General features: G+C 43.3%; 1 protein-coding gene across 6 annotated transcripts in view; it reads right to left on the bottom strand.

The window, feature by feature from the left end:
- The window catches only part of pdgfd (platelet derived growth factor d), a 39,602-nt gene extending 16,889 nt beyond the window's left edge, over positions 1-22,713 (bottom strand). For 2 of the 6 annotated variants that reach the window (XM_084019564.1, XM_084019565.1), the window contains exons 1-3: positions 22,110-22,713; positions 4,122-4,220; positions 969-1,158 (exon numbers count right to left, since the gene is read on the bottom strand). In XM_084019564.1, coding sequence (XP_083875690.1) covers positions 969-1,158; positions 4,122-4,220; positions 22,110-22,227 — 407 coding nt within the window. In that variant the 5' untranslated portion in view covers positions 22,228-22,713. Of the gene's footprint in view, positions 1-968; positions 1,180-4,121; positions 4,221-22,109 lie in introns of all 6 variants that reach the window. The other 4 variants (XM_084019566.1, XM_084019567.1, XM_084019568.1 and 1 more) reach the window with 2 other exon arrangements.
- Between the last annotated feature and the right edge of the window lie 735 nt (positions 22,714-23,448).

Genomic DNA, 23,448 nt, shown 5'->3' with positions numbered 1-23,448 from the left:
CTACTGGTTCCAGCTTCATGTTGTACAGATATGAGGGTGGCATCGTCCTCCTTGTCTAACTCGGCAGGAAAGCTAATAAGCTATTCCAGATATCTGCAACTACTTTGGAGAGTACATTATCAAAAACGATGAAAAAGTATGGCCGGCACTACAAAACTAAGAGCCAAATTGTTTTAAACAAATTTTCCTACAAGTTATTGTCTACAATTTGCATCCTGAGGCTTCTAAGCACAGTTGGCATTCGGGGTCTTGGATAGCAGAAGATACTTCAACTCCATGAAATTTACATTGCATTCTTAAATTACGCTGCCAAACTAGACAGCAAGTATTTTACAGGAAAGGTTTTTTTTGTTAATTTTCCGGCAATGAGTGCCCAAGTCAATTAGTGAGCCCATTTATTAGCACACGTGCGGATGCACACATACAGCCAACTTGGCAAGCAAGATTCGAGGAACCAGGCAAAACTGCTTTCTCCCTCTTCCTACCTTTCCAAATCTCTCCTCCCCCTGCCGCTCCTCATTGTCTTTCGTGCAAAGTGCTTACAAAGACGGCTGACTTGCATATGGGGATTAAAAAGTTTATTTTCTCCTCTCAACCCAAGGACAAACTTCTTAGACTTCTTGCCAAAAAAGCAAACTTCAGCTATCCATCTCTGTCTAAGTGATTCCACCCCCCTATACCTTCGTATACACTTTTCTACCTTCAATTGCAGCTTTTTGATAAGTGAGCTCTCGTGCATGTATGAACACATCACGTTCACAGACGTCACCGTTAACTCTTGTATGTCCTTTAACTTCAGACATCTCCATTAACTTTTAATCTCCTCTCTGTCACTTCAACTAATCCTCTCCATCATTTCCGTACCTCTAACCATCATCCCTTAATCAGGCGTCATCACTTTCCTTTTTGTCTGTTTTTCATCTAATCCCCCCGTTCGCCCTCCGTCTTTCTGATTTTTCACGTTTTACCTGCACACTCCGTTGTCGGCCTCCTCCAGGCAGAAGTGTGCGTCAAACTCCAGGTGTATGCGGCTCCCTGGTGGCGAACGCAGTTTCCATGACAACAGGAGATTCCGGGGGTAAGCGTTGGGGAAGCGTGGGCTGTGGATGGCTCCGCCCACTGCCGTTACTGTGACGTTTTCCTCTTTGCGGTACAAGTCTGTGGTGAGGCGATTGCTGTCTGTTAGTGGTTACAACTTATCAGTTAGTTGGTCCAGTTAAAAAAAATAAAGACAAATAGGACTTTTTTGGAAGAGAGCCCCAAAACATACACAGATGAACAGTACGAATACAAATGTGAGATTTCAGTCTGATGAATTGACCTCAGCAAATGTACTTTAATTCCAGCACATAAAGCTTTTAGCTTAATGTATAAAGATGTAATTTAAATGAATAGTCTTTGAAACAAGCTGATTCACTTTCTTGCCAAGTATTGAATTAGAAGATGATAAAACTCTCAGATCTGTCCCTTCAATATGAACTTACAGCCAGCAGCCGGGTAGCTTAGCTTTAAAGCTGGAAATGGCTAACCAAGCCCCGTCTGAAAGGTAAAATAAAATATATAATGTCTTCATTAGACAGCTTTATGCTAGTAGGTAGAACATTTTCAACCATTTCCCCATGTTTTCAGTCTTTATGCTAAACTGAGCTGCATTCTGGCGGTAGCTTCATATTTACAGATATGAAGAGTGGTATCAAACGACTCATCGGACTCTTGGCAAGAAACGGGATTAACTTATGTCCCAAAGTGATGGGCTGCTCCTTCAACCGTGTCTTCTCTGGCGTGGTTGTTAGAGTTGGTAGTGTGGAGACGAAATAAAATGAAAAAAATGATTATACGGCTCGCCTCTTTCGTGATTCTACAGAAGAAGGCTTCATGCACTGAACATTTTGTTTATGAGGATGTTTATGGATATGTTTGTGTATCTGTCCTGGTTTCAAAGTATAACAGAATTTTTCACAGCCATTAGATTTTAATATCGTTTGTGTGCAAGAGGAACATTTGGTCTGATGGTGGTTCTGGAGAAAAGGTCAAGGCATCTGCAACGATATTCAGATGAATCTTCTGACGATTATGAATATGAACGGCAAATTTGAGACGGAAAACTGGCCATGGGCCAACACGCTGGTCAAAAGGGAAAATAGATTCCCCGTTATATATAATAATTCACTGGTGAACAAGAATCACATCCTGTTTGATAGCAGATCTGGAGAACAATAGATGGACAAACATCAGATGACATCACTGATCTTGGTCTGTTCATTGCACTGCTATGTCAAATCATGTCTCGACTGTTTCTGGGCTCTGCCTACTTTCCTAGCTCACCACACACACACACACACACACACACACACACGAGTTACAATATAATAATAATTAAGACCTGTCATGGGCTCTGTTTAATAGCCTAAGTGCTTTACTGACAACTTCTATAAACTATAATGGTTTTTAAAGTCTTGTTATAAGTATAATAATTACTCATCGGTACTGAGGAACATCATAGTCACACCCACTGAATGTCTCATCCTAATTAATCAACGCGATCATAGATCACATTTTGATTATTGCGTAACAAAAGTTATTAATTTCCCTCATCTTTTTATTGCTGACTTTCTAAAAAATTAGAAACACACACACAGAGACACGCACAGAGTCTAAGGTCAGGCTGTGTGCTGAAGTAGGCTGACAGGGCTGTATTTTCAGAGATGAGAGAGAGGGAGAGGGAGAGAGAGAGAGAGAGAGAGAGATTTGAACGTATTTATTAATGGCCTGTATGCCTCATTGATCTGAGCTTTTATATCTGAATGAATGAGTTCTAAAAAAAGAAATGAAATGAGATGAAACAAAGTTTACTGTTTAGCACAGACTACTCCGGGGCAAAGTTACTGAGGAAATAATCTATCATGTATATACAGTCACATAAAATAACACCTGTTCACAATATTCCAAGAATAACGTCTTAAAATGATTTAATTCAACATTTTTCTCCATTACTAATATAGATTTGTGGGGGGGAATGAAAAGTTTCCCATTAATGCTATACAGACCCAGAACATGAAATCTGTCCATGAATGGTCACAAATGTTAACACAGTCTGAAACAAGCAATAATGCACTGGAGAACTCCCTCTATTAGTGGCGGGAATCGTCAGTCACCTCAGTCAATTCGATTATTAAACGATTCGAGGATGCCAGTGCAAGATGAGTAGGACCACTTTAAGATGGAAGAAAAATAACAACAACAATGAAGAAACTCACCATTTGCATTTACATTTGGCTTCAACTGTCAATTTGGGGGAAGTGTCAAATCCATTTATTCAGCTTTGTTCCCTTGAACTCTGTTGCCCTTCTCCACAATATTGCAGCCTGTCTCTCAACTGGCTGGTGACTTGTGTGTGTATATTGTATTTATATGCTTTTGGTTTCAGTCTTTCCTGTCTCTGCTCTTGTGTGATTAACCTCTGCAACAAAACGTGTAACTTCAGCGAAGGAACATCAGACAGATTTCTGTTTGCTTTCCTTGTTCGTCCATTTGTTGCTTGTATTGTGTGTCTCTGATGCCTGGTGTGACAAGGAAAACGCACAAAACACTTTTAGTTCTCACAACCTCAAGTCGAAGTTTTTCAACGCTGGGAACCATTTAGCATTTGTTTGGATACAAACGTTTTTCAAATTGTTACAGGGGTTGGATGTTGTAAAACGGTCAATCTCTTGGTATATTCATGGCTGTCTTTTAAAACCTTTACAACATAACGTCTCAGCACATTAGTCCGTTTCCCATCACATCCATCAAATCATGCATTTTAAAGCACTTCTCTCCAAAACCAGCCGTACAACACGCATCACTTCTGTACTTTTACAGAAAGTTCTGCAATCTCAGGAATCAAGACGATGTCAGGTGAGCCGATGATATCACCGACAGTCTGACTCACGCCTCGAGATTTAAACACACGCGCTGTCTGACACTGGCAATTAAGCTTTCAGACTCCCGATGCGACACACACACGGTGACGGTGTGACGTGTGAGGTCGTGAGAAAAAAAAAAACATGCTTGATCCTACGTGTGTTTGCACAGATGCGTATGTGGGCAAATTCTCACAAAGTAAACTTGGTTTCTCCCACCTTCAGTGCCGGGGTGTGATGTTCTCCGGCTCTGAGATCTATTTCCGATCCAAGTGTCAATCACACTCTTATCACCCAGCAACCAGTGTGCATCAGAGGCTACGGGAAAAGAAACGATGACAGAGATCAAACTTCCTATTTTTCACCTAATTTAAAGTGCCACATGTGCAAACACTGATCCGTGTCTCTATTCTGTGCATGTTTTCTTGAGTGACAGTTTGCGTCTGATTCGCCTTCGGAGACTCACTCCCACAGGACGTTACCTACAACAAGGAAGCAAGGCATTCCCTACATCTGCCATCCCGTCCAACATATCCTGTCTGACTTTCATCTACTCAAAATGCATTCTCATAAGCCCCGACGCTCGCTAACAGGACACACATTATGCAGCCTCTCAGCTGTGGAGAACTCCCCCGGGACACGCAATGTTGCTGTTCTCACTCTTGGTGGCATTCCCATTTTCTGCCTCCAAAAAAAAAAAATCATAAGTGTTTTAAACTTGGTATTTCACCATACTTCTGAATATTTTTAAAGGAAGTTATTGCATCAGTTTTTATAAAATCCAAACATTCATACCTTTCACTGAACTGAAAAACACTGATTTGCATTCCAGCGGAGAGTGAAATGATATACGACTCTCATGTCTGTCTATTGAAGGCCAACAGCTGATTAGAAATGGCTAGTCTGGCTCTGTCCAAAGATAACAAAAGCAACCAATCCACCAACCGCTTATTTACATGTCAGATCTCTCATTTGTTTGTGTCTGTACAAAAGAAAAAAATAAAGTCAAAATTAAAATTTTTGTGTGTTTTTTACAAGGGGCTATGTGCCAAATAATTTCTTGGCTGGGAGCAGTGCCTGCCTGGAGTCTCATCGGGTTGCCTGGCAACTAAAAGCAAATAAGTGTATTTTTCCAAAACTATTGCTTTAATTATAAAGGGAACCAAATCAATTGTAAGTAAACATAGCGTTGGTTGACATTTCAGTGACAGGAGAAGAAAACCAATCAGTGTGTTTGAATGATGAAGACAAGCCCATGAAAAAGTCTGACATGTCAAGGGAAACGACTATTTAATGAAGTTAATATGATGCACATTAGTTTGTATGAAGCACTGGATAACTTTAACTTCATACCTTTTTGTAAGACGGTTACTGGCTCAGTTAAGTGAGGATAACACTTATAGAATAATTAGAATATATAGAATAATTTTCTTTTTAAAAAACAGATGCTAAAATAATGATCTTTATTATTGTTATTATTATTATTATTACAACAGATACATTTTTCTTGTTATATGCTGAATTGTTTATTCATATCTGTGTGTGTGTGTGTGTGTGTGTGTGTGTGTGTGTGTGTGTGTGTGTGTGTACATCACTATGCTGCTTAACAAAGTCTCTTGCCTCAACTGTTTTGCCACTCTCTTAAGACAAATCAGTCTTTAATATACACTCTCACACACACACACACACACACACACACACACACACACACACACACACACACACACACACACACACACACACACACACACACACACAGGAGGTGAACACTGCATGCCGAGGGGTGTCAGCTTTGGTCAGCATCGTCTCTCGCCCTGCATTTCTCCTCTCTCTCCTTCACTTCCTCTGTTCCCTCCATCCTGCACCATCCTCTCTACACCTCCCCCCTCCCCTCCCCCTCTCTGACCACGACAGAAACACAGAGGCTCTAATCTTTCCTTCCTTTTACACCAAACGGACACCTGATTTACACCGTCTTCTTCTTTTTCCTCTTTCAGATGCTTCACACCTCGGGGACCAAAGTCAATGCTCGTCCCTGAGGCGTGACTACAGTTTGACTTGGCACCTACATGGTTAACTATTAATACATTGAAAATGGTCAAAAAACCATGTCTCCTCTTCTACCTCTGTCTGATATTTTACTTGTTTCCTCCGAAGTGTCATTTAGTGCAGCCCCAACTTTGCTGCTAACAGCAATTAACTTTCATCACTTTCTTTTATGCAAAGAGACAGCATGTTTTTTTTCACAGTCAGTGTAAAAGTGTGGGGAATTGGGATTCTTAAGTGGTGCGATGGCAGAGAGAGGAAGGCAGAATATAGAAGGGATGGACTGCGGGGACCTTTCAGTGACTCTCCAGTCTAACTAAGTGACACGGTGATCAAAAAGGAGAATACATGTATGAAGAAAGGGTGTGTGGGAGTGTCCAGTGCATTAGGCAGGCCACATAGGCATTCATGTGTGTTCTATACATGCAGAGGCAGCTGGAGTGTACATATCCATGAATTATAGAGAACAGCAAGCCTATGTATATAATTATAGACAAGACCACAGCGCATGCATTATGTGCCTTCAGTTGGGCACACAAGAGCTGCTGCGTTAGCTTGATGACAGACTTCTGGTCAGCAAAGTGTAACGTGGACTTCAGTCTTAATGATTTTTGGAAATGTGTTCCAAAAGCATACAACATAAGAAATGCACAGATGGAAACAGCTGCACTGTGGAGTCGGTATGAGTGTTTTTAATGCCATGCTAGCTAGAACCATTGACTTGCGCTAGCCATAGCACAAGCAAACTCGGCAACTAGAAGAACTGAATGAAATTTCTTGAAAACGTCTCCAGACGTCTCGAACACACCGGCTCACTTGGAAAATAGGTCTTATGTCCAAAATTCAGAACTATCCCTTTAAGCCATTGCCTGGCAACGATATAATATAGAACTTTCTGTTTTTAAAGCTTTTGGAAAATATTCTGTGTGCAAACAACTTGCAAGATACTAAAACCAAGTGCATGGTATTTACTTTCTCTAGTAACCCTCTCTATGGTGTTCTCTCTCTCTCTCTTGCAGTAAACGTACAGTACATCAAAGACGAAGTTGTTTTTAGTTCCACATCTCTCATAAAGTTCTTATTGTTATTCAAAATGAAAAAAAAAAAACTCTTTATCCTGGAAAAACCACATTGAATCTGTCTGCAAAATGGAAAAACATTTTCTCTGCCACCTGAGGACGTTTGGGATGAGGAGACACATTCTTCTGTTGTTTCCTGTGATCACATGTTCTACAGTCATGTCATACCACTGAACTTTGGCATTGTGTCAAATGTACCTTTTCTTGTTGATGCTGCAAATGGAGCTGCTGTGATGCAAAAATCTAAGAATCAGTCTTGATCTGACAATGAAGTATGATGATCGTGATGGTTGGTGCACATTAGACAGCCACCCATTTCGCCCCTTCCCTCTCTCTTCTTCCGCTATTGGATCTCTTACCTTCACGCCTCGTTTTCCGTGTGAGTGCGTGGGCGTGTGACGGCGTGCAGGAGAACGTGCATGCTATGTGGGTATCTGGGTGAGTGTATACACCTCTTGGTACGGATTTAGAAGATTTTTGTGAGAGTGCATTTGCGTGTGAAAGTGTGTGTGTTTCTTTGAAGCCGACACAAAGGCATGTCCTGTGACACGGACAGAAGAGGTTAGACAAACAGCCACGGACAAATCAGAGTGAACACATAAGAGGGAGGGGGGGGGAGAAAGACAGAGACAAAACATGCAGAGATGGCCAAAATTAAGGTGAAGAAAGGTTAGTTACATTTATGCCAATAAAGCATATTGAATCAATGTGACAAAGCACAGATGAAAGGCAGCAGGGTGGAAAGAGAAACGAGGACAGCGATTGAACAAGGTGGATGCGGGAGAGACGAACGGCGTGGAAGGGAAATGGAGAGAAAATAAATGTGAGCAGATGAAGAAAAAGGGAGTAGTGGCAGAAAGGAAAACACTGCCGCAGCTACAAAAAAAAAAAACAGGAAAGTCCACAAAGTCCCAAGATACAACACATCAAACACTCCATAGGACACACCAAAGAGCATGTCTGAGTCCCACTCATAAATAAGCAAAGATAATAACTGCTTTGTGATGCAGTTACGTGCATGTTTGTGACCGTGTGCCACTTGCTTTGTTGTGATGGGTGCCGATTTGTGCAAAGTCGTCATTATTTTTGCTTCTGTTGTCTCTTTCAAAGAAGGAAAAACAAATAAGGGAGACATCACTGGGAGGCTGTGACTCACAGTACACTTAACATTATCTTTTGGCACCGGAGCCTTTTAGCTGGTCCTTGCATCTTCACTCAATGGTCCTTTTGGGCCTTTGATTAGCATTAGCATCCACTTAGCATTTGGGAGTGCCTTTCAGGCATCTGTGACCTGTTGAGTCAAATTAGCCTAGTGGGTACAGCTGCACTCCGCCAACTAGAAAATCTGCATTTGAAAAAGTTGAAAAGATAGCGTCCATTTTGGAAGTCATTCTTAAACGCTTTCAGCACACTGATATGTAACTGCGAGTATTTACTCAAGCATATCTGAAGGGCCTTCTTAACAACTTGAGAATCGATACATTGCTTTAATTTGATTATTATTATTATACTAATGCTATGTTGCTGGACCTAAGAGATGCCCTTTTCTCCCTGCACACGGTTATGAATGAAAAGGACCATATCAAGGGATTTGCATGTTAAAAAGCCACAAATTAATTCAACTTCACATTGCCGCCATGTTCCAAAGCATCACTTTCATATTCCCTGATGTACCTGAATCATCTTTAATTAATGTCTTTTCAACCTTTAAAAATCGCAAGTGGTCATAATAACATCCAATGCTCAAAAATCAGCAGATTTAATACCAATACTAACATCTAATCCGTCTGAAAACACCACAGCCTCAAAACAGAGTTGGAATTCGTGTGAATGAATGACGGGGGCTTTCGTCTTGTTTCTACAAGCAAATCTCTGTATCACACTGAGCTAACATCTCTACATTCTCCCCGTATTGTGCCAGTCCACTTAGCATGCTCCCGTCCTCTGCTGTGATGTGCTCCTGTTTAGCACCTTGGCTAAGCTCGCTGAATAATGCAGAGGGGACCAACAGCTGAGTCAGCACTGAGGACAGGTCAGCGGAGACGCTGCGACGCACAAATATGAAGGCGGTGCACACACAAGCAGACGCATGGGTGCTTGGCGGCCCAGAATGTACATATTCATGAGCCGTGTGCATGGAGGCGCTTAAAGTGAGGAGCGCCAACACATGCATGTAGAGAGACACAGAGAGGAAGGGAGGGGGGAGCCCGTGGCACATGAAGGCAACGAGAAGCCGATCTGTGCATTGAGGAAAGAGGTGAAAATGAAATGCATCATCAATGCAGATCAAAGCATGTTGACATATTTGCATTTATAACATACATCAATTATGTATAATAGACCCTAATTTGTATCAGCCCCCAGGTCTGTCCAGTTCATTGTGCCAGTTAGCATCATAGCTAGTCTTAGCAGAAGACCAAGTCCACCTTGCAGTCGTTTATTTAAAGCATATACATTCGTAGGCTGCAGTATAGAGTTGGTAAATGTACGTGTTCTGACAAGCTTTTCTTTCTATTTAAAAAAAAAACTAAAGCAAGGATCATTCCCGCATGATTTCTCAGAAAGCCCAAATCTCCCATTTTTCCACCAGCACTTAAACACAGCACATATTTGTGTTTCCGTGTGGAGCTGAGGACCGTAAACATGTCGGTCCAAATGTAACCTGAACCGTGTGTATCAGACGATCCCTGCACAAACATTTAACAATCTTAATAAATAGACAAGAATGTCACAAATATGTTGATACATTTGCATCCACAGACAGATCTGTGAAGTTGAGGCTTATGTACGTGAAATCAAATTTACACAGAAATTGTAAATCTGGTAAATCTTATTTTTCTAGATACATTTTGAGACTAGTTTAATTTTATCCGTCATGCACGTACACACGGTGTTGCAAACGGAACGGTGAAGGAGGCATTGAAGAGCACGTCTGACAGAGAGCTCCATCTCGCTAAATGAGCAGAATAGGGGGAAGAAAACAAAGAAGGGAGGGGAAAAAAGGAGTGTGGGAGGACGGAGGAAGAGAGAAGAAGAAGAGGGAAAAGAAGTGAATCGATAGGACAGAAATCCATGACTGCAAGAAGGGGAGAGAGTGAGTGAGGAGAAAGCAGATGGGTGTGGGAAAGTGGCCGAAGTTGTAACGACAGATTGTGAGGAGGGTTTGAGGGAGGGACGGCAGAGAGAGAGGCAGCAGATGAGGGATGAGAGGGGCCTGTCCCTGGGTAACCTCCTATACTGTGATGGAGTGTATTTACCCACACTTCATCAGTGATATCCTCCCTGTGTGTGTGTGTGTGTGTGTGTGTGTGTGTGTGTGTGTGTGTGTGTGTGTGTGTGTGTGTGTGTGTGTGTGTGTGTGTGTGTGTACAGAATGTGTGGCTTGATGCAGAGGGTTGCGTTGCGTTGTGCATCATCTTCCATGCCGCCTCTTTGTCCGATACTGGATCTGCACTAATAACAATGTGAATCATCGAAACGGCACGTTTCTAGATCTGATCACCGCTGCTGTTAAAATCAAACCGAGGGAGCATTTGTGTTCTCCGTAACTCCGGCTTGAGGTCGGATTAAGGGTTGGGCCTTTGTTCCGTTAGGCAGGTATCAAGAAAGTCCTGGTTTCTCTGGGGAATTCTAACGTATGTCATTCAAACTGCTCAATGACATCATCTTAGACACATCACGTGTGCTTTATCTTAATGATGCTGCCTCAGTGTTTGCATTTAAGTGAGTCTGTGCGTCTGTTTCTGCATTAAAGGGCTAATGTGATATGTGGTTGTGTGTGTCTGTGAGAGAGAATGAAATTCTGTGTGTGCGTGCCTGCACGCATGTGTGTGTGTGTATGTGTGTATGTGTGTGTGTTTGTAAGGCTTGTTAGAGTAGCAGTTGGCTCCCGCTGACAGCTACTGCAGTCTGAACAGCAGGGCTGACGAGGACAATCAATTAGCGCCGCATACACACACAAAAACACACACACACGCACGCATGTACGCACGCACGCACACACACACACACACACACACATTGATATTCATGTATTATGTTCACAGAATTAAGAACACATGGTAGGCCATATTAAAAAAGCAGTTGAGATGTAACAACTGTGTTTCCTTTTATGCTTTCTGACTTTATATTTCAACACAACTTCATGTAAAACTGGGTTATATTGGCTGTTGCTGGGCCGTGTGTGTGTGTGTGTGCGTGTGTGTGTGTGTGTGTGTGTGTGTGTCTGTGTGTGTCTGTGTGTGTCTGTGTGTGAGCTCAGGCCCCAGCTGGGGTAGCACAAGTTTATCAAATATCAGCCTCTGAGGGCTGCTTGGACGCCGTTTGCAAGAAGTATGTTTGTGTGTGTGTGTGTGTGTGTGTGTGTGTGTGTGTGTGTGTTTGCTCTGAGCAGATGCTGATGTTTTGACAGCCATCCTGCTCTCAGTCTGTCTGCCTCACATCAGCTGTGTGCTTATGTGTGTTTGTGTGTGTCTATGAGTGTGCATTTCTGTATATATGTGTGTCAGGAAGCATGCGTGTGTGTGTGTGTGTGTGTGTGTGTGTGTGTGTGTGTATGTGTGCGTGTGCGTGTGTGGTCACAGCGCAGGGTTAAGCAGTGGTCTGACTGTCAGTGTGTATCTGACCTTCTATCTACCACTGGGATCACTTATCCTGCTGCAGGCTCCACAGTAGCACATAGCACCATCCTCCTGCCATTTCCTTCTCCTTCTCCTTTTTAGAATCCTCCTCTCTCCGGCTTCTCTTTTCTGCCTGTTAACTTTTCTTTTCAGCCTCTCTGGCTTTATCCCCTCTGATATCCCTCCAACAATGGCTTCACCCCTTTCTTCTGTGCTCCTATCCATGCCCCCCCCCCCCCCCCCCCCCCCCTCCTCTATGCAGTATTTGTAGTCTCCGCTTCTCCCCTTCCACTCCCTCGCTCTCTCTCCCTCTCTGCTGCTGCTCGGATACAAAATTCCGAGAGTAAAAATGATGAAATGAGAACGGGAGAGGGAAAGCTAATGAAGACAAGAAGAGACAGAAGGAGAGGGAGAGAGACGGCGGGAGAAATGCTGAGATACACAAATGGAGAATCAGAGAGGGTGAGGGAAATGTGGGGAGAAACGCTGACAGTTGGAGAGGGGAAGATAAAAGTGTTTGACAGAGGAGGGAGGCAAAAAAAAAAAGAATATTTTTCATTTGTGTCAGAGCACCATTGTCAGAGTAACAAAGACATAGCTCTCACATTGCACTAGAGGATTTCTCTCTCTCTTAGACGCGCACACACACATATATAACGCGCGACATAAATACACAGTGTTTATCTCTTTCCTTCAGCAGGGGCGCATCTCCTGGGGTGAGAGCGCCTCCAGCTCTCATCTTTCTGCAGTGTCACTTCTGACATTTGTCATGTTCTCTCGCCCTCACTTAGCCCTGGTGGCAGAAACCCACTGGCATCACACAGTTTTTTTTTTTTTTTTTCTTGTCAGGATCTATATCTTGTACCTTTAAAAAAAAAAAAGTTTCAGCAGGTACTGACAACGTTTGAAGCACTTGATTCCTCGATGTCTTTTTTTCTTGAGAAAACATCCTAAACTACAATATACCTCACAGTCTCTGCACTGGCTTCTGTCAAGTGGTCCTTTTGTATTGTCTGACCTGTTGTTTCTCATTCCTTTTCTTTGGCAGACTGGTATGTGAATGAGAGATTGATATAAGGCTCCATCCATCCATTCAGGGTCGCGGGGGAACAGCTGACAGCTGACATTGTGCGAAGGCAGGGTACACTCTGGACCGGCCGCCGGTCTAATTGATATAAGGGTCCTATTACAAAGTCTGACATGACGATGATGACGGTGGTTCCGTTAGTCATACACTTATTATGTGCATACAGACTATGTAGAGAATTGATTTTTTGGCCTCGAGACTCTGACCTCATCGCGCCCACTCATGGATACACCCAGCTCAGCACTGCAGAGTGGGGAGTCACCATAAAAACATGAATAATATTCCCACCCAGGGTAACGTGGCAGATACAACAGGATGATGCACGATTTAAGGAAGGGCTTCTGAACAGCGGCTGCATGGTCAACCTAACACAGTTTACACAAACGTGGATAGTAAATGCCTGAGGATGTTTTCAAATCAAGAAATTAACAGCCCACCTTGTTGATGAAGCATACATCAATCCTTTATCCTTTATATACAACCTACCTGCAGCTTACTTTCTGTTATCATCCAACTTAAATCCAAATAAAAGCCAAATCGCTGCTCTTTTAATTCCCCTCGTGTCCGTTTCCATGCGACACCTTGCCTGAAGGGATATCAATGTAATTAACACAACAGCTGCAACGACAGTGGCACTGAAACACACCAGAGTTGCTTGGGTAGATATGACGTGTTTTACTAGAAGCTGGCAGCTCCTGGTGATCCAACACTTTACTGCTATGTTTTTAGACTTCATATGTTACGTCCATTTTCCAAAATATCTATCTCTGCTCAATATACTGTTTAAACCCGTTTAAGTGACGTTCCAGATGGAGAGTATGTGTTTTAACACAGGCCGCTTTCTACACCACCAGTCCTCCCCAAACTAGGGTTGCCATGGTGAGGACATTCCCCCCCAGCTTAATAAACTTGTGACAACACCGGCGTTTCAATTCCACCAGACGTTTTACAAGGAATGATATTTGTCAATGACACTTGGCTTACTTTGATGTTTAAGATGACATATTGAGTTTTTCCTCTTACGTTTGAAGCGGAGGGTTATTAGTTGCACCAATACTTATGAAGGTTATAAACTAATAACATGGAAAAAAATGCCACATAGCCCAAACTTTGGCAAAGTGACGCTGGTGGTTGTAGGCAAGTGATGTAACACAGACTATTCGTGTCCAGCACACACAAATACACCGTCCTTCTCCATCCGTCTAACATACTTACACAAATGGATCAGAAGTTTTCTCATGCATTCACCGTTGAGAGCAAACGCTAAGGGAGAAGCTCACTGTCCATCTCATCTACATCCTCTTAAAAACTGCACACTCTAATTTCCCTCCCCTTGTCATCCCTCCTTCTTATTCATCAGTGCGTTTCACTTGTAGCGGTGGCCTCCCTGTGTGTTCACAAACTTTCTCACTCTCTACAAACTTTCTCTCCATCTACACTCGTTTTTCCCCTCGTTTTTTGTTCACTTTCACTGCTTGTTCAGCACAATCCCTCCCACTCATGTATCTCCTTTGTGGGTGCCATGCACTCTCCGTCACACTTCTCACACCTCTGCACTGTCTCTTTCAATATCCGTCACTCTCACTCACTTTGCCTCATTTGATCCATCTTTCCTCCCCCCCCCCCCCCCCCGGCTCTTCACCTGCTTGTCAGCTGTTTTCTTTTTTTAGTGAAACTCACATATTGGCAGACTACGCCATCTCTCTCCTCCCTGCCTTCAGTTCTTTCTTTTTGCATTACCCTGCTCAACCTCTCATCTCCCCTTCAATTATAACTTTCCACTTGTTATTCTCCCACTTTTTCCAGTTCTGTTCATTATCTCCCCCTACTCTTCCTAACTCTCTGCTGTCCTCTCCCCCAAAAACTCTCATTTGCCATCTTCATTCTCTTCATGTTCTACATTTCATCTTTTTTTTTTTCAGCCACTGGTCTAATTAACTTTCTTTCTCTATTGGTCCCTGCAACTCGCTTATCCCGTGTCTCCTCCCATGCACCCTCTACCTCCTTCTTAACCTCTGTCTGGTTTTCCTGCTCCTCTGTTATCTGCATCAACTCTGCCAGGCTCAGCAACAACGGGCGACTAAACATCTGTCTCCCTCTCCCTTTCTGTTTCTTCTAGGCCCGCTCTCTAATTCCCCTCCACCGTGTCCCCAACTCGGTTCAATTTCACAAGAGCTTTATTGGCTTGTAAATTGAGTTAGAGTGGCCAAAAGAAGAAGGCGCACATCAGAGGAGGGTGAATTATTCCCCATAGAAGTATGCATTAACAAATAACTGAAGGAGTTGTCGGTCAAAGAGAACCAAACAGCCGACTACTTTCTGTCGCTGCAATCCGATCTGACAAAAACAGCCATTGTGAAATCACGACAACCACTTTAGATCGCATTACGTTGTAATATGTTAAATCATGCACTGCCACCGCGGAAACAATTAAGGTTTAGGCAACAAAACTACTTTGTGAGGCTTAGAAAAGAAAAAATCATGGTTTGGTAGTTCGAGATGAAAGAAAACCCGAATAAAAACAACATTTTATTGGCATTTGACTGCCTCATTACATTTAATTAGGGGAATCAACAGGCAGTCAGCATAGTTATTATTATTATTAAGACTATTTCAACTCAATTAAAATGGTGAAGTATGAAACAAGTATTTGGACAGTAGGCGTTTACAAAAAACTAGGGTACTTGACATGCAGTCCTACTGCAGCTTCCCCTTCTTGCAGGAACTACTCGATCTGATAGCAAATCCACACACAATTTGCACAAAAATCAATATGACATTGAGGTGGCCACATTCCAGACAATCACAAGGCACATGTCCGAATCAATTGTCTTACTGATAAAAAAAAAAAAAAAGTCAGCACAAGCAGTGCAGATGTACACATTTGAATACAGATCTCTGGACACTGGAGTTCCATTTGATTTAAATGATTTCTTAAAGGCTTTATTATTACATGACAACATTAGAAATGTTTAAATAAGGTTTTCATAATTTATCAGTCTTTTGAGACACTTGGCCAGCTTGATCTTTTGTCTCCTTTTAGGAGAGCTAACCCTCCCTGGCTCCCCCATAATTCAAATAGATACTACTCGGGTTTGGCGGTGTCTATTATTCATACCTTCCTGACGTTTCACCAGGATGTACTCTTCATGACCATCTTTGAGTAAAAAAGAAAGAAAAGCTAAGTAAATCTCTTGAGTCATAAAAGTGAGAAAAGTCAGTCTACCTTAGATGTTAGTCCACCTTAAAGGTAAGTCCACCTTAAAAGAGCATGAGCTGAAGCTGTTGCTAACAACCTTCACTTTAATGAGCGGGTAGCTGGCATCAAACAGGATCTTAGTTTGGGTCTTGTGGAGTTGTAGCATTCACTCACCGACAAATAAACTGTACAAACACTGCACTGCTATGCTAACAGCTACGTCATACTCGCCATCACACACGCTCGATGAAAGATGTTGCATTGAGTTAGTTTTGCTTTGAAATTCTTACATGCAGCTGGAGCACAAAACTTTTAAGTGTTATGTTTTTTGTTCTTTTTCCACAGTCCAAGGTCTTCACCTCATTATAATTGTAATAGTAGAAAAGAAGTCATGATGTCTGTTGACCTGAACTCAAATCATCAGTGCAAAATAATTCAATGTTTTTCTTCTGTATAACGATATTTGGCGTATTTGGGCAATCTCGAGGAATTCATTGTTTTTGAACAATCACATTTGGGGCATGAGATGAAGAAGCTTAATTATGCTTCCACTTCAGTGAACGGACATAGACTGACTCCCGATCTGGGAAGCCAGTGTGTAGCCTTCATCAGTGTAGTAGTACGGAGCCCTGGAGAGGCCATCCAGAGAAAAATAAATAAATATTCAGGCCACGTTTTAATACATTGAGAGCATGAGATACAACTTGTTCCCACGTTTTTATTCATTTGTGGGAGATGAGTTAGGGCGCACTCTGGGCACAATAGAGACCAACACAGAGAACATGACTGTAACTTTACTGACAGTCTGCACATATTTCTATGTAATATATATGTCAACACTCAGCCTGCATCGGAGCATATGAACGCGAGCGGACTTTGGACAGAGTGCAGAGCGGCATTTTCATTCTAAAAGTACCGGTCCAGGGCGCGCAGGTGGCCGAGTGGTTAGAGCGCATGCCATGTAAGCACGTACGCATACGCAGCTGACCCCGGTTCGAATCCCGACTGGAGGTCCTTTGCTGCATGTCACCCCCCCTCTCTCTCCTGTATTTCCTATCTGTCCACTGCTAATAAAAGGCGTCTATGCCACAAAAAAATTATATATAAAAAAAAAAAAGTCCCGGTCCGGTTCCGCTCCAGTACCGCTCACACCACCAGTCTGAGGCCCAAACCCGGCCCAGAATCCTACTGTGTCCTACAGTCATCAACAGTATGTTCAGTCATAAATCGGCTCGATAGTGGGGGGGGCTTGGAACAGTGTGAGTGCAAGCTGGCAGTGGAGAGGGGAGGGGGGGCGTTCGTGCACCCTAACTTATCTCGGGGCCACAAATTAAGTAAAACGTGGGAACGAATTAACTACAACGTGGGAACGAGTTGTACTTTGTGCACTCAATGTAGTTAAACGTGGCCTCAATCTATATTTTTTTTTCTGGACGACGCTCTGAGCTGGTCGTGCATTTTTTTTTCCCTTTATGATTTAACTTTCGATCAGATACATTGATCAGATAATCCGCTGATGTTTGGCACTGTACTCTGGCCGCTCTCCCTCTCCAGAAATACCTTATCTCCCCCCTCCGTCCCCCTTCCACTCCTCTATCAGTCCTGCTTTCTTCCATTTCCTCTTTTATACTCCGTCCATTTGGCTTGCCGTCGGTCTGGCTATCTTTCTCTCGAAGCTGACGGGGCAGAAAAGTGGAGGGACAGGTCTTTCAACTTGGCATATCTCTCTCAACACACCTTTTCCCTCTCCTCCTCCTCTGTGCCCTCCAGCTCGTCTAAGCTCCCTTCTAAACTTTCACGTCTCTCTCGCTGCCCTCTCCTCCTGGAATTTGAGCACAACCACATATATACGAGCTGTCATGGCAAATTAAAATCAGTCGCCGTCCGGAGCGTCAGGCATCAGTTTTCTCACAGACCTTTAATCTGTGCATGCATGGTGTCCCTCCTGACATGTGAGCATGCTACCAGGAGTTATATAAAGATTTACACAGTTGAAGTACAAAGAAAACCATACAAATACCTCCGTGCCATGAAACACATCACCGTGCCAGGTGCCCCCGTATAAGCAGAAAATATGGAAGGCATAAGGAAATAAAGCTTTAACAACACAATGTCCATGACGGAGCATAGCACTCACTTTCCATCATCATCTCACTCTTTGCTTCTCCGGAGTGGTCACCACCCTATTTCCTCCCCTCCTCACTGCAGGGGAGGAAAAGACTGCCTGCCAAATGTTTTGGGGTGGGGTAACTTTAGCTCATGTAATTTCTGTGTGTGTGTGTGTGTGTGTGTGTATGTGTGTGTGTGTGTGTGTGTGTGTGTGTGTGTGTGTGTGTGTGTGAGATGACAAGTGTTTATTGGGGGATTCCCTTGAAAGGGAGATCCTGTAATTGTGTTTGTGTCGGCCTGGGTGGGTGGGGAGTACTTCCATGCCGGGTGTCCTGAGAGTGACTCATGAATTCCAATAACCTCAGCGACACTCCTCCCTGCTGTCGCCCTCGCGTTGAACATGGTGACACAAAATAACCATGAGGAATCCATTCGCATCTCGTCTTAAATCATTCAAGATGTTGCGGGCCGTGGCGATGGCCCTCCACTACACACCTCAAAGAGTGAGAATGCAGATTTTTAACATTTTACAAATGAGCTTAGATTTGTGTGTGTGTGTGTGTGTGTGTGTGTAGGATCAGAGACAAGGCCTCCTCAAGTTCTGAGAAACAGTCAAGGGCCATGACATCACACTGATATCACCAACGCCTAGCTCAGCTCAGGACCGGAACACACATGCTTTTGTGAGCCCAGTCACTCATGTTTCCCTGTGTGTTTTACTGTATGGTGTTCCTTTTATTTATCCATGTGTGACTGTACTCCCTTTTTTTTAATAGTGTGACCTTTTAAGTATATCCACAATGTCCTTTGGGTCTACAAAGGTTGACTAACTGTATTACACATGCGCAGGTAGCTTTGTGTTGTTGTCTGGGACACTGTTTGCCGCATTATAGTTGCACATAGAGCCAACAGGGCGAAATAGCTTTTGATTAAAAAGAGCTGAAACAGATGGGAGAAGATGGGAAGATAAAAAGAGAAATGAGAGAGGGTGAGATTGAAAGAGGAGAGTCTGGAGAGATGGAGTGATACGTAGCCAGGCATGGACTGATAAGACGGCATTGAGAGAGGAAGGTAACAGATAAGAGAAGAACTATTGGGGGGAAAGAAGAGGAGGGATCAGAAGGATGCCGGGAGCCTTTATAAAATATATTGTGGCTCGTCCCTAAATGGAGGTTATATTCTCTGTTTAGCTCAGTGGCGATGATGACTGCATGACCCACTGTATGTTTGCAGGGTCTGTTTCTTCAAAATGAGGTGTGTGCATGTGAGTGCTTGTACGTTCAATCAAGTAAAGTGTGTGCAGTCATTTAGTAGTGATTTTAATTACAATAAACGGATTACAAGGATGCCGATATAACTACATAATGCCATTATGTTCCTGTAACTTATTTATAAGTTATAGTAATATAAGTAATATTGATATTGTTATACACATTGTGTGTGTGTGTGTGTGTGGGTGTGTGTCAAAAGTGAAACTATGATGGGGCGACTTCAATTTGGTCTATTAATCTTATAATAATATACCATCATCAATCCCCGAGATAATCGTTTATTGGTAACACACACACACACACACACACACACACACACACACACACACACACACAAGTATGTATAATGGTTTTATTCTATCTGGTCTCTTCAACAGAGATAAGTCCAGGGCAGAAAGGCCAAATAATGTTTACTCCACACTGTGTGTTTACATGTGTATTTGTGAGTTTCCTTTTCTATAAGCACACCCTGTGACCCCCCCCCCCCCCCCCCCCCCCCCCAACCCCTTGAATGCTCACACAGTCACACTTCACGAAAAGAAAGAGAAAACGCTGCACAAACACAGGAGAAAGAACCTTGGGGGGAAATTCCTCGAAGTGAGCCAAGACATTCTGTCACAGCACTCACACACACGCACACACACACACGTTTAAATACACAAAGCTTCACACACAGACACATTGACTCCCAGCGCTGTCTGTAAGATCCTCAGAGAGACTGACAGTGTTCAGAATAAAAAAAGTTAGGCCATCTCATCTTTCAAACTCCTGTGATAGAATAATTAAACACTCATTGTTTTACTTCCAGAGAACAACTCTTCTCTGAAATATTAACGGCCATCCTTTCCTTCAGTGAGGGATCATTTTCTGACAACATCAGCACAGGGAGTACCCTAAGTGTCGACCACACAGGGAAATGTGCATCGGTGAAAGAGTGTTTTCTTTCAATTTAAATTTTGCCAAATGAATGTGTTTATACATAAAAAAGAGAATGTATTAATGCCCTTGGTGAACCTTTTCTTCTTCAATGTGATACATTCAGAGCATTCATATCAAATCAAGCAACTGTGCTTTGTTTCTGTCACCTCTCTAGCTGCACATGTACGTTAATGCATGTGACTCCCATTGAGTGTGCCCCACTGGCTAGCTCAAATGTCATGCTCACTGTTAGTTGTCGGCACGGTTGCCATTATTTGCACTGTTAGCTGCAAGCTGCCGGCACAGATGTCGACATGTTGGGAGCTGTGCAGAGGCATTAGATAGACTCCCAATGTGGAATTTTGAGAAATCATTCTTTCAAAAAAAGAAGATGAAGTGTGTCATTTTGAACAGAATGTGATAATATGTAGAACATTTAATTTGTATTTTACATTTTTCAAATGTCTAGAGTGGTAATTGTCGAATTTTGAAGTTGTTACCTGTCAGAGCTAAAACGATAAGAACATAGTGTACATTTTCATGTCGTCTTAGACTCTTAGCAACAAGAAGGCATTTTCTGGTGAACAGAGATGCAGATCTGAATAAATCAGGTTGGAACAAGTGATGAAAACTGGACCTTTATAACCGCTTTCTCCAAACTTTTTCAGTGAGAGGACGGAGACTTGTTTTTTTAATCCTGCTGGTATTTTGAACCTTGCCCAAATAGAGTTAGTGCAGCTGTCATCTCCTAACAGTATCAACTTTTATTTGGTAACAAGCCATTTCTTTGTCTTCGCCGCTGCTTTTCTCTCACTTTCTGTGTGCTCCGTCTTACAGCACAGCTGTCACTCTGTGTGGGTGGCATCTGGGACGTCATCTATACACTGACCTGGCAACTGTTTTCTGACAGGTTGCAATCCATCAGTCAAACATCTGTGGAAACCGACTGTTTAGACTTGAAGCTAGATACACGGCAGGCTTGGTTCAAATAACAGTAACGAGTCTAATCTGAAGTTCAGTTTCAGAGGTATTTGATGGGGAGCTCCTTCGTGTGTAGACAGTCAGACTTGAAGTCTTGACCTACCCCTCTATGTTATTCTTTTGTTATTAACACACAGTGTGAGAGGTGAGCCCGGCCTCAGGAGCAGTCGCCCAGGTTAGAACCTAATACAGCGGTATTTTTGAAGTTTCCGAGCCAAAAGCAGCCCTGCAGCTGTGTGCGTGTGTGTGTGTGTGTGTGTGTGTGTGTGTAATCAAAGGTACTGCAGCGCCATGATTTTAGCCTCAGGGCCAAATGAAAAGTAAGCATGGCGCACCTGCAGGAAGTTAGATAGGCAAGAGGCTAAGGGAGTCTGAAAACTTCAGCTCCAATCACGGAGAGATGCACCGTAGCACCGGTGGAAGTCCCACGCTTTAACCGAGGCACCGCCGTCTGCTCCTAATTCAGGTCTGAAAATGTGCAGCAGCCCGTCATCCTCCAGACTTTGCTTTTGTCTCCTCTCCTACACGCCCACAACACCATTTCACTTTTCTACTTCTTACCTCCACTCTGCTCTCTCTCACCCAACAGTGTCAACAGGTCATCCACTACAACGATTACTTTCAAACAACTCATTTCTATTTTAAACAACACAGTAGTCCACTAAAAGAAGAGTAAGAAACGTGTTTACCCCCTATTTGTCATTTAAACATCTGAATGTATTCTTGATATTTTCAAATCAACATTAAAAAGGTTAAAAAATAGACCCAACAATGTATCTATGAAAAAAGTAGCCATATCTAAAGATGGGCAAATGATGACAGAGAGTCACAAACATGGGCTAATCAAGTAGTTTTTCCTAGACAGTGACTATCACTGAGTGAAATGATAAAGACTCACCGTCTCTCCTGACGTTGCCCCGCAGCACTTTGGCGGAGGAGACGTCAGCCGTCGCGACGCCGCTTATCGCCCCCAACAACAGAAGCGTCCACATCTGGCGCACCATCGGTAAACTCATGGTGATGTCAAAACTTACGCACGAGCTCTAGAACGCGTCCTCTTCGGCTTCCAGCGGCTGGAACCAAAAACGTGAATTACTCCGCGACCGAGGAAAACCGAACTAACTCTCCATTCGGCGACTTAAGCGCGCTTTTATGATCTCTCCCCTCCACCCGGCAGCACCAGACACACTTGTTGAGCCTGACGCGGTCCCGTCCTGTTGCCAAAGTGCCCCCAAAATTCCAAGTATGCGTCCTCGTCTGGAAGTTACGCGCCCACAGACACCGAGAGGGAAACTCTGAAACAATTAAGCGCAGGTGGAGGGTGATACGGCTCCTGTTCACGGTCAGACGCGAGCTGACAGGCGCCGGACTTCTTATCGCCGCGGAGCGCACAAATTCTCTTCGGTCACTGGCAAATATCCCGCATAGTTTCCCTGGTGTCTATCAGACGCGTTTGTGTCGTGAACGTCGGCGCGTCAAACTTTGGACAACTGAGTGGTGCGCGCTCGCGGGGCGCGTGCGTGTGTGTAGCCCAATGTCGGTGTGTGGCAGAGATGCTGGGGCGGGAGATGAGAGGAAGGGAGATTCTTTTGAAACAGACACTTTATTTAGAAAAAATGTCTGCCCACTTTCTGTTCGTGTTTGCATACTTTCGTCTTCAAAGTGCGCGGAGGAAATGCGTCACATTTGATCGGGAAGCTCTCAGAGAGCAGAGGGAGGGGGAGGGGGTCAGCACAGAAAGTGGAAGTCTAGAGTTCCCTGGAAGGCATCTCACGAGAAAGCGAAGGAAACAGCTGACAACTGATGACAGAAGGGAGCCCATTTAGTTGTGTTGGTAAAGCCTGTGTAATGGGGGCATACATTAAAGTATTTTAGGAATTATGTCCATATATATTCATATAGTCATTTTCTTTTCATTGAAAAAAAGGCTTTAATAATTTAATAATTTACTTGTAGTATTAAATGACAGCATTTGTCTTTATATCCCCTCGGTGGTATCTTCTTCACATCCCTTACGGTTCAAAACACCCCCAACTTGTGAGACACAACGCACACATGATTGCACTCGTTGATGATTCTGATGAGACAAATTGTGATGATGGATCGCCAGGAATCGTTCAGCATTGCCTTCGACAAACCCGCTGAGCTCATAACTGGGTCTCCTGTCCCATCAACCCCCCCTAGGTTGGGTTTATTCATCACTATCTTTCACTTTCCGTTTTGACCACTTTCACACT

This window comes from Eutrigla gurnardus (genome assembly GCF_963514095.1).
Source record: "Eutrigla gurnardus genome assembly, chromosome: 10".
In the NCBI taxonomy this organism is placed as follows: Eukaryota; Metazoa; Chordata; class Actinopteri; order Perciformes; family Triglidae; genus Eutrigla; species Eutrigla gurnardus.
This window is presented reverse-complemented; position numbering and strand designations above follow the sequence as displayed.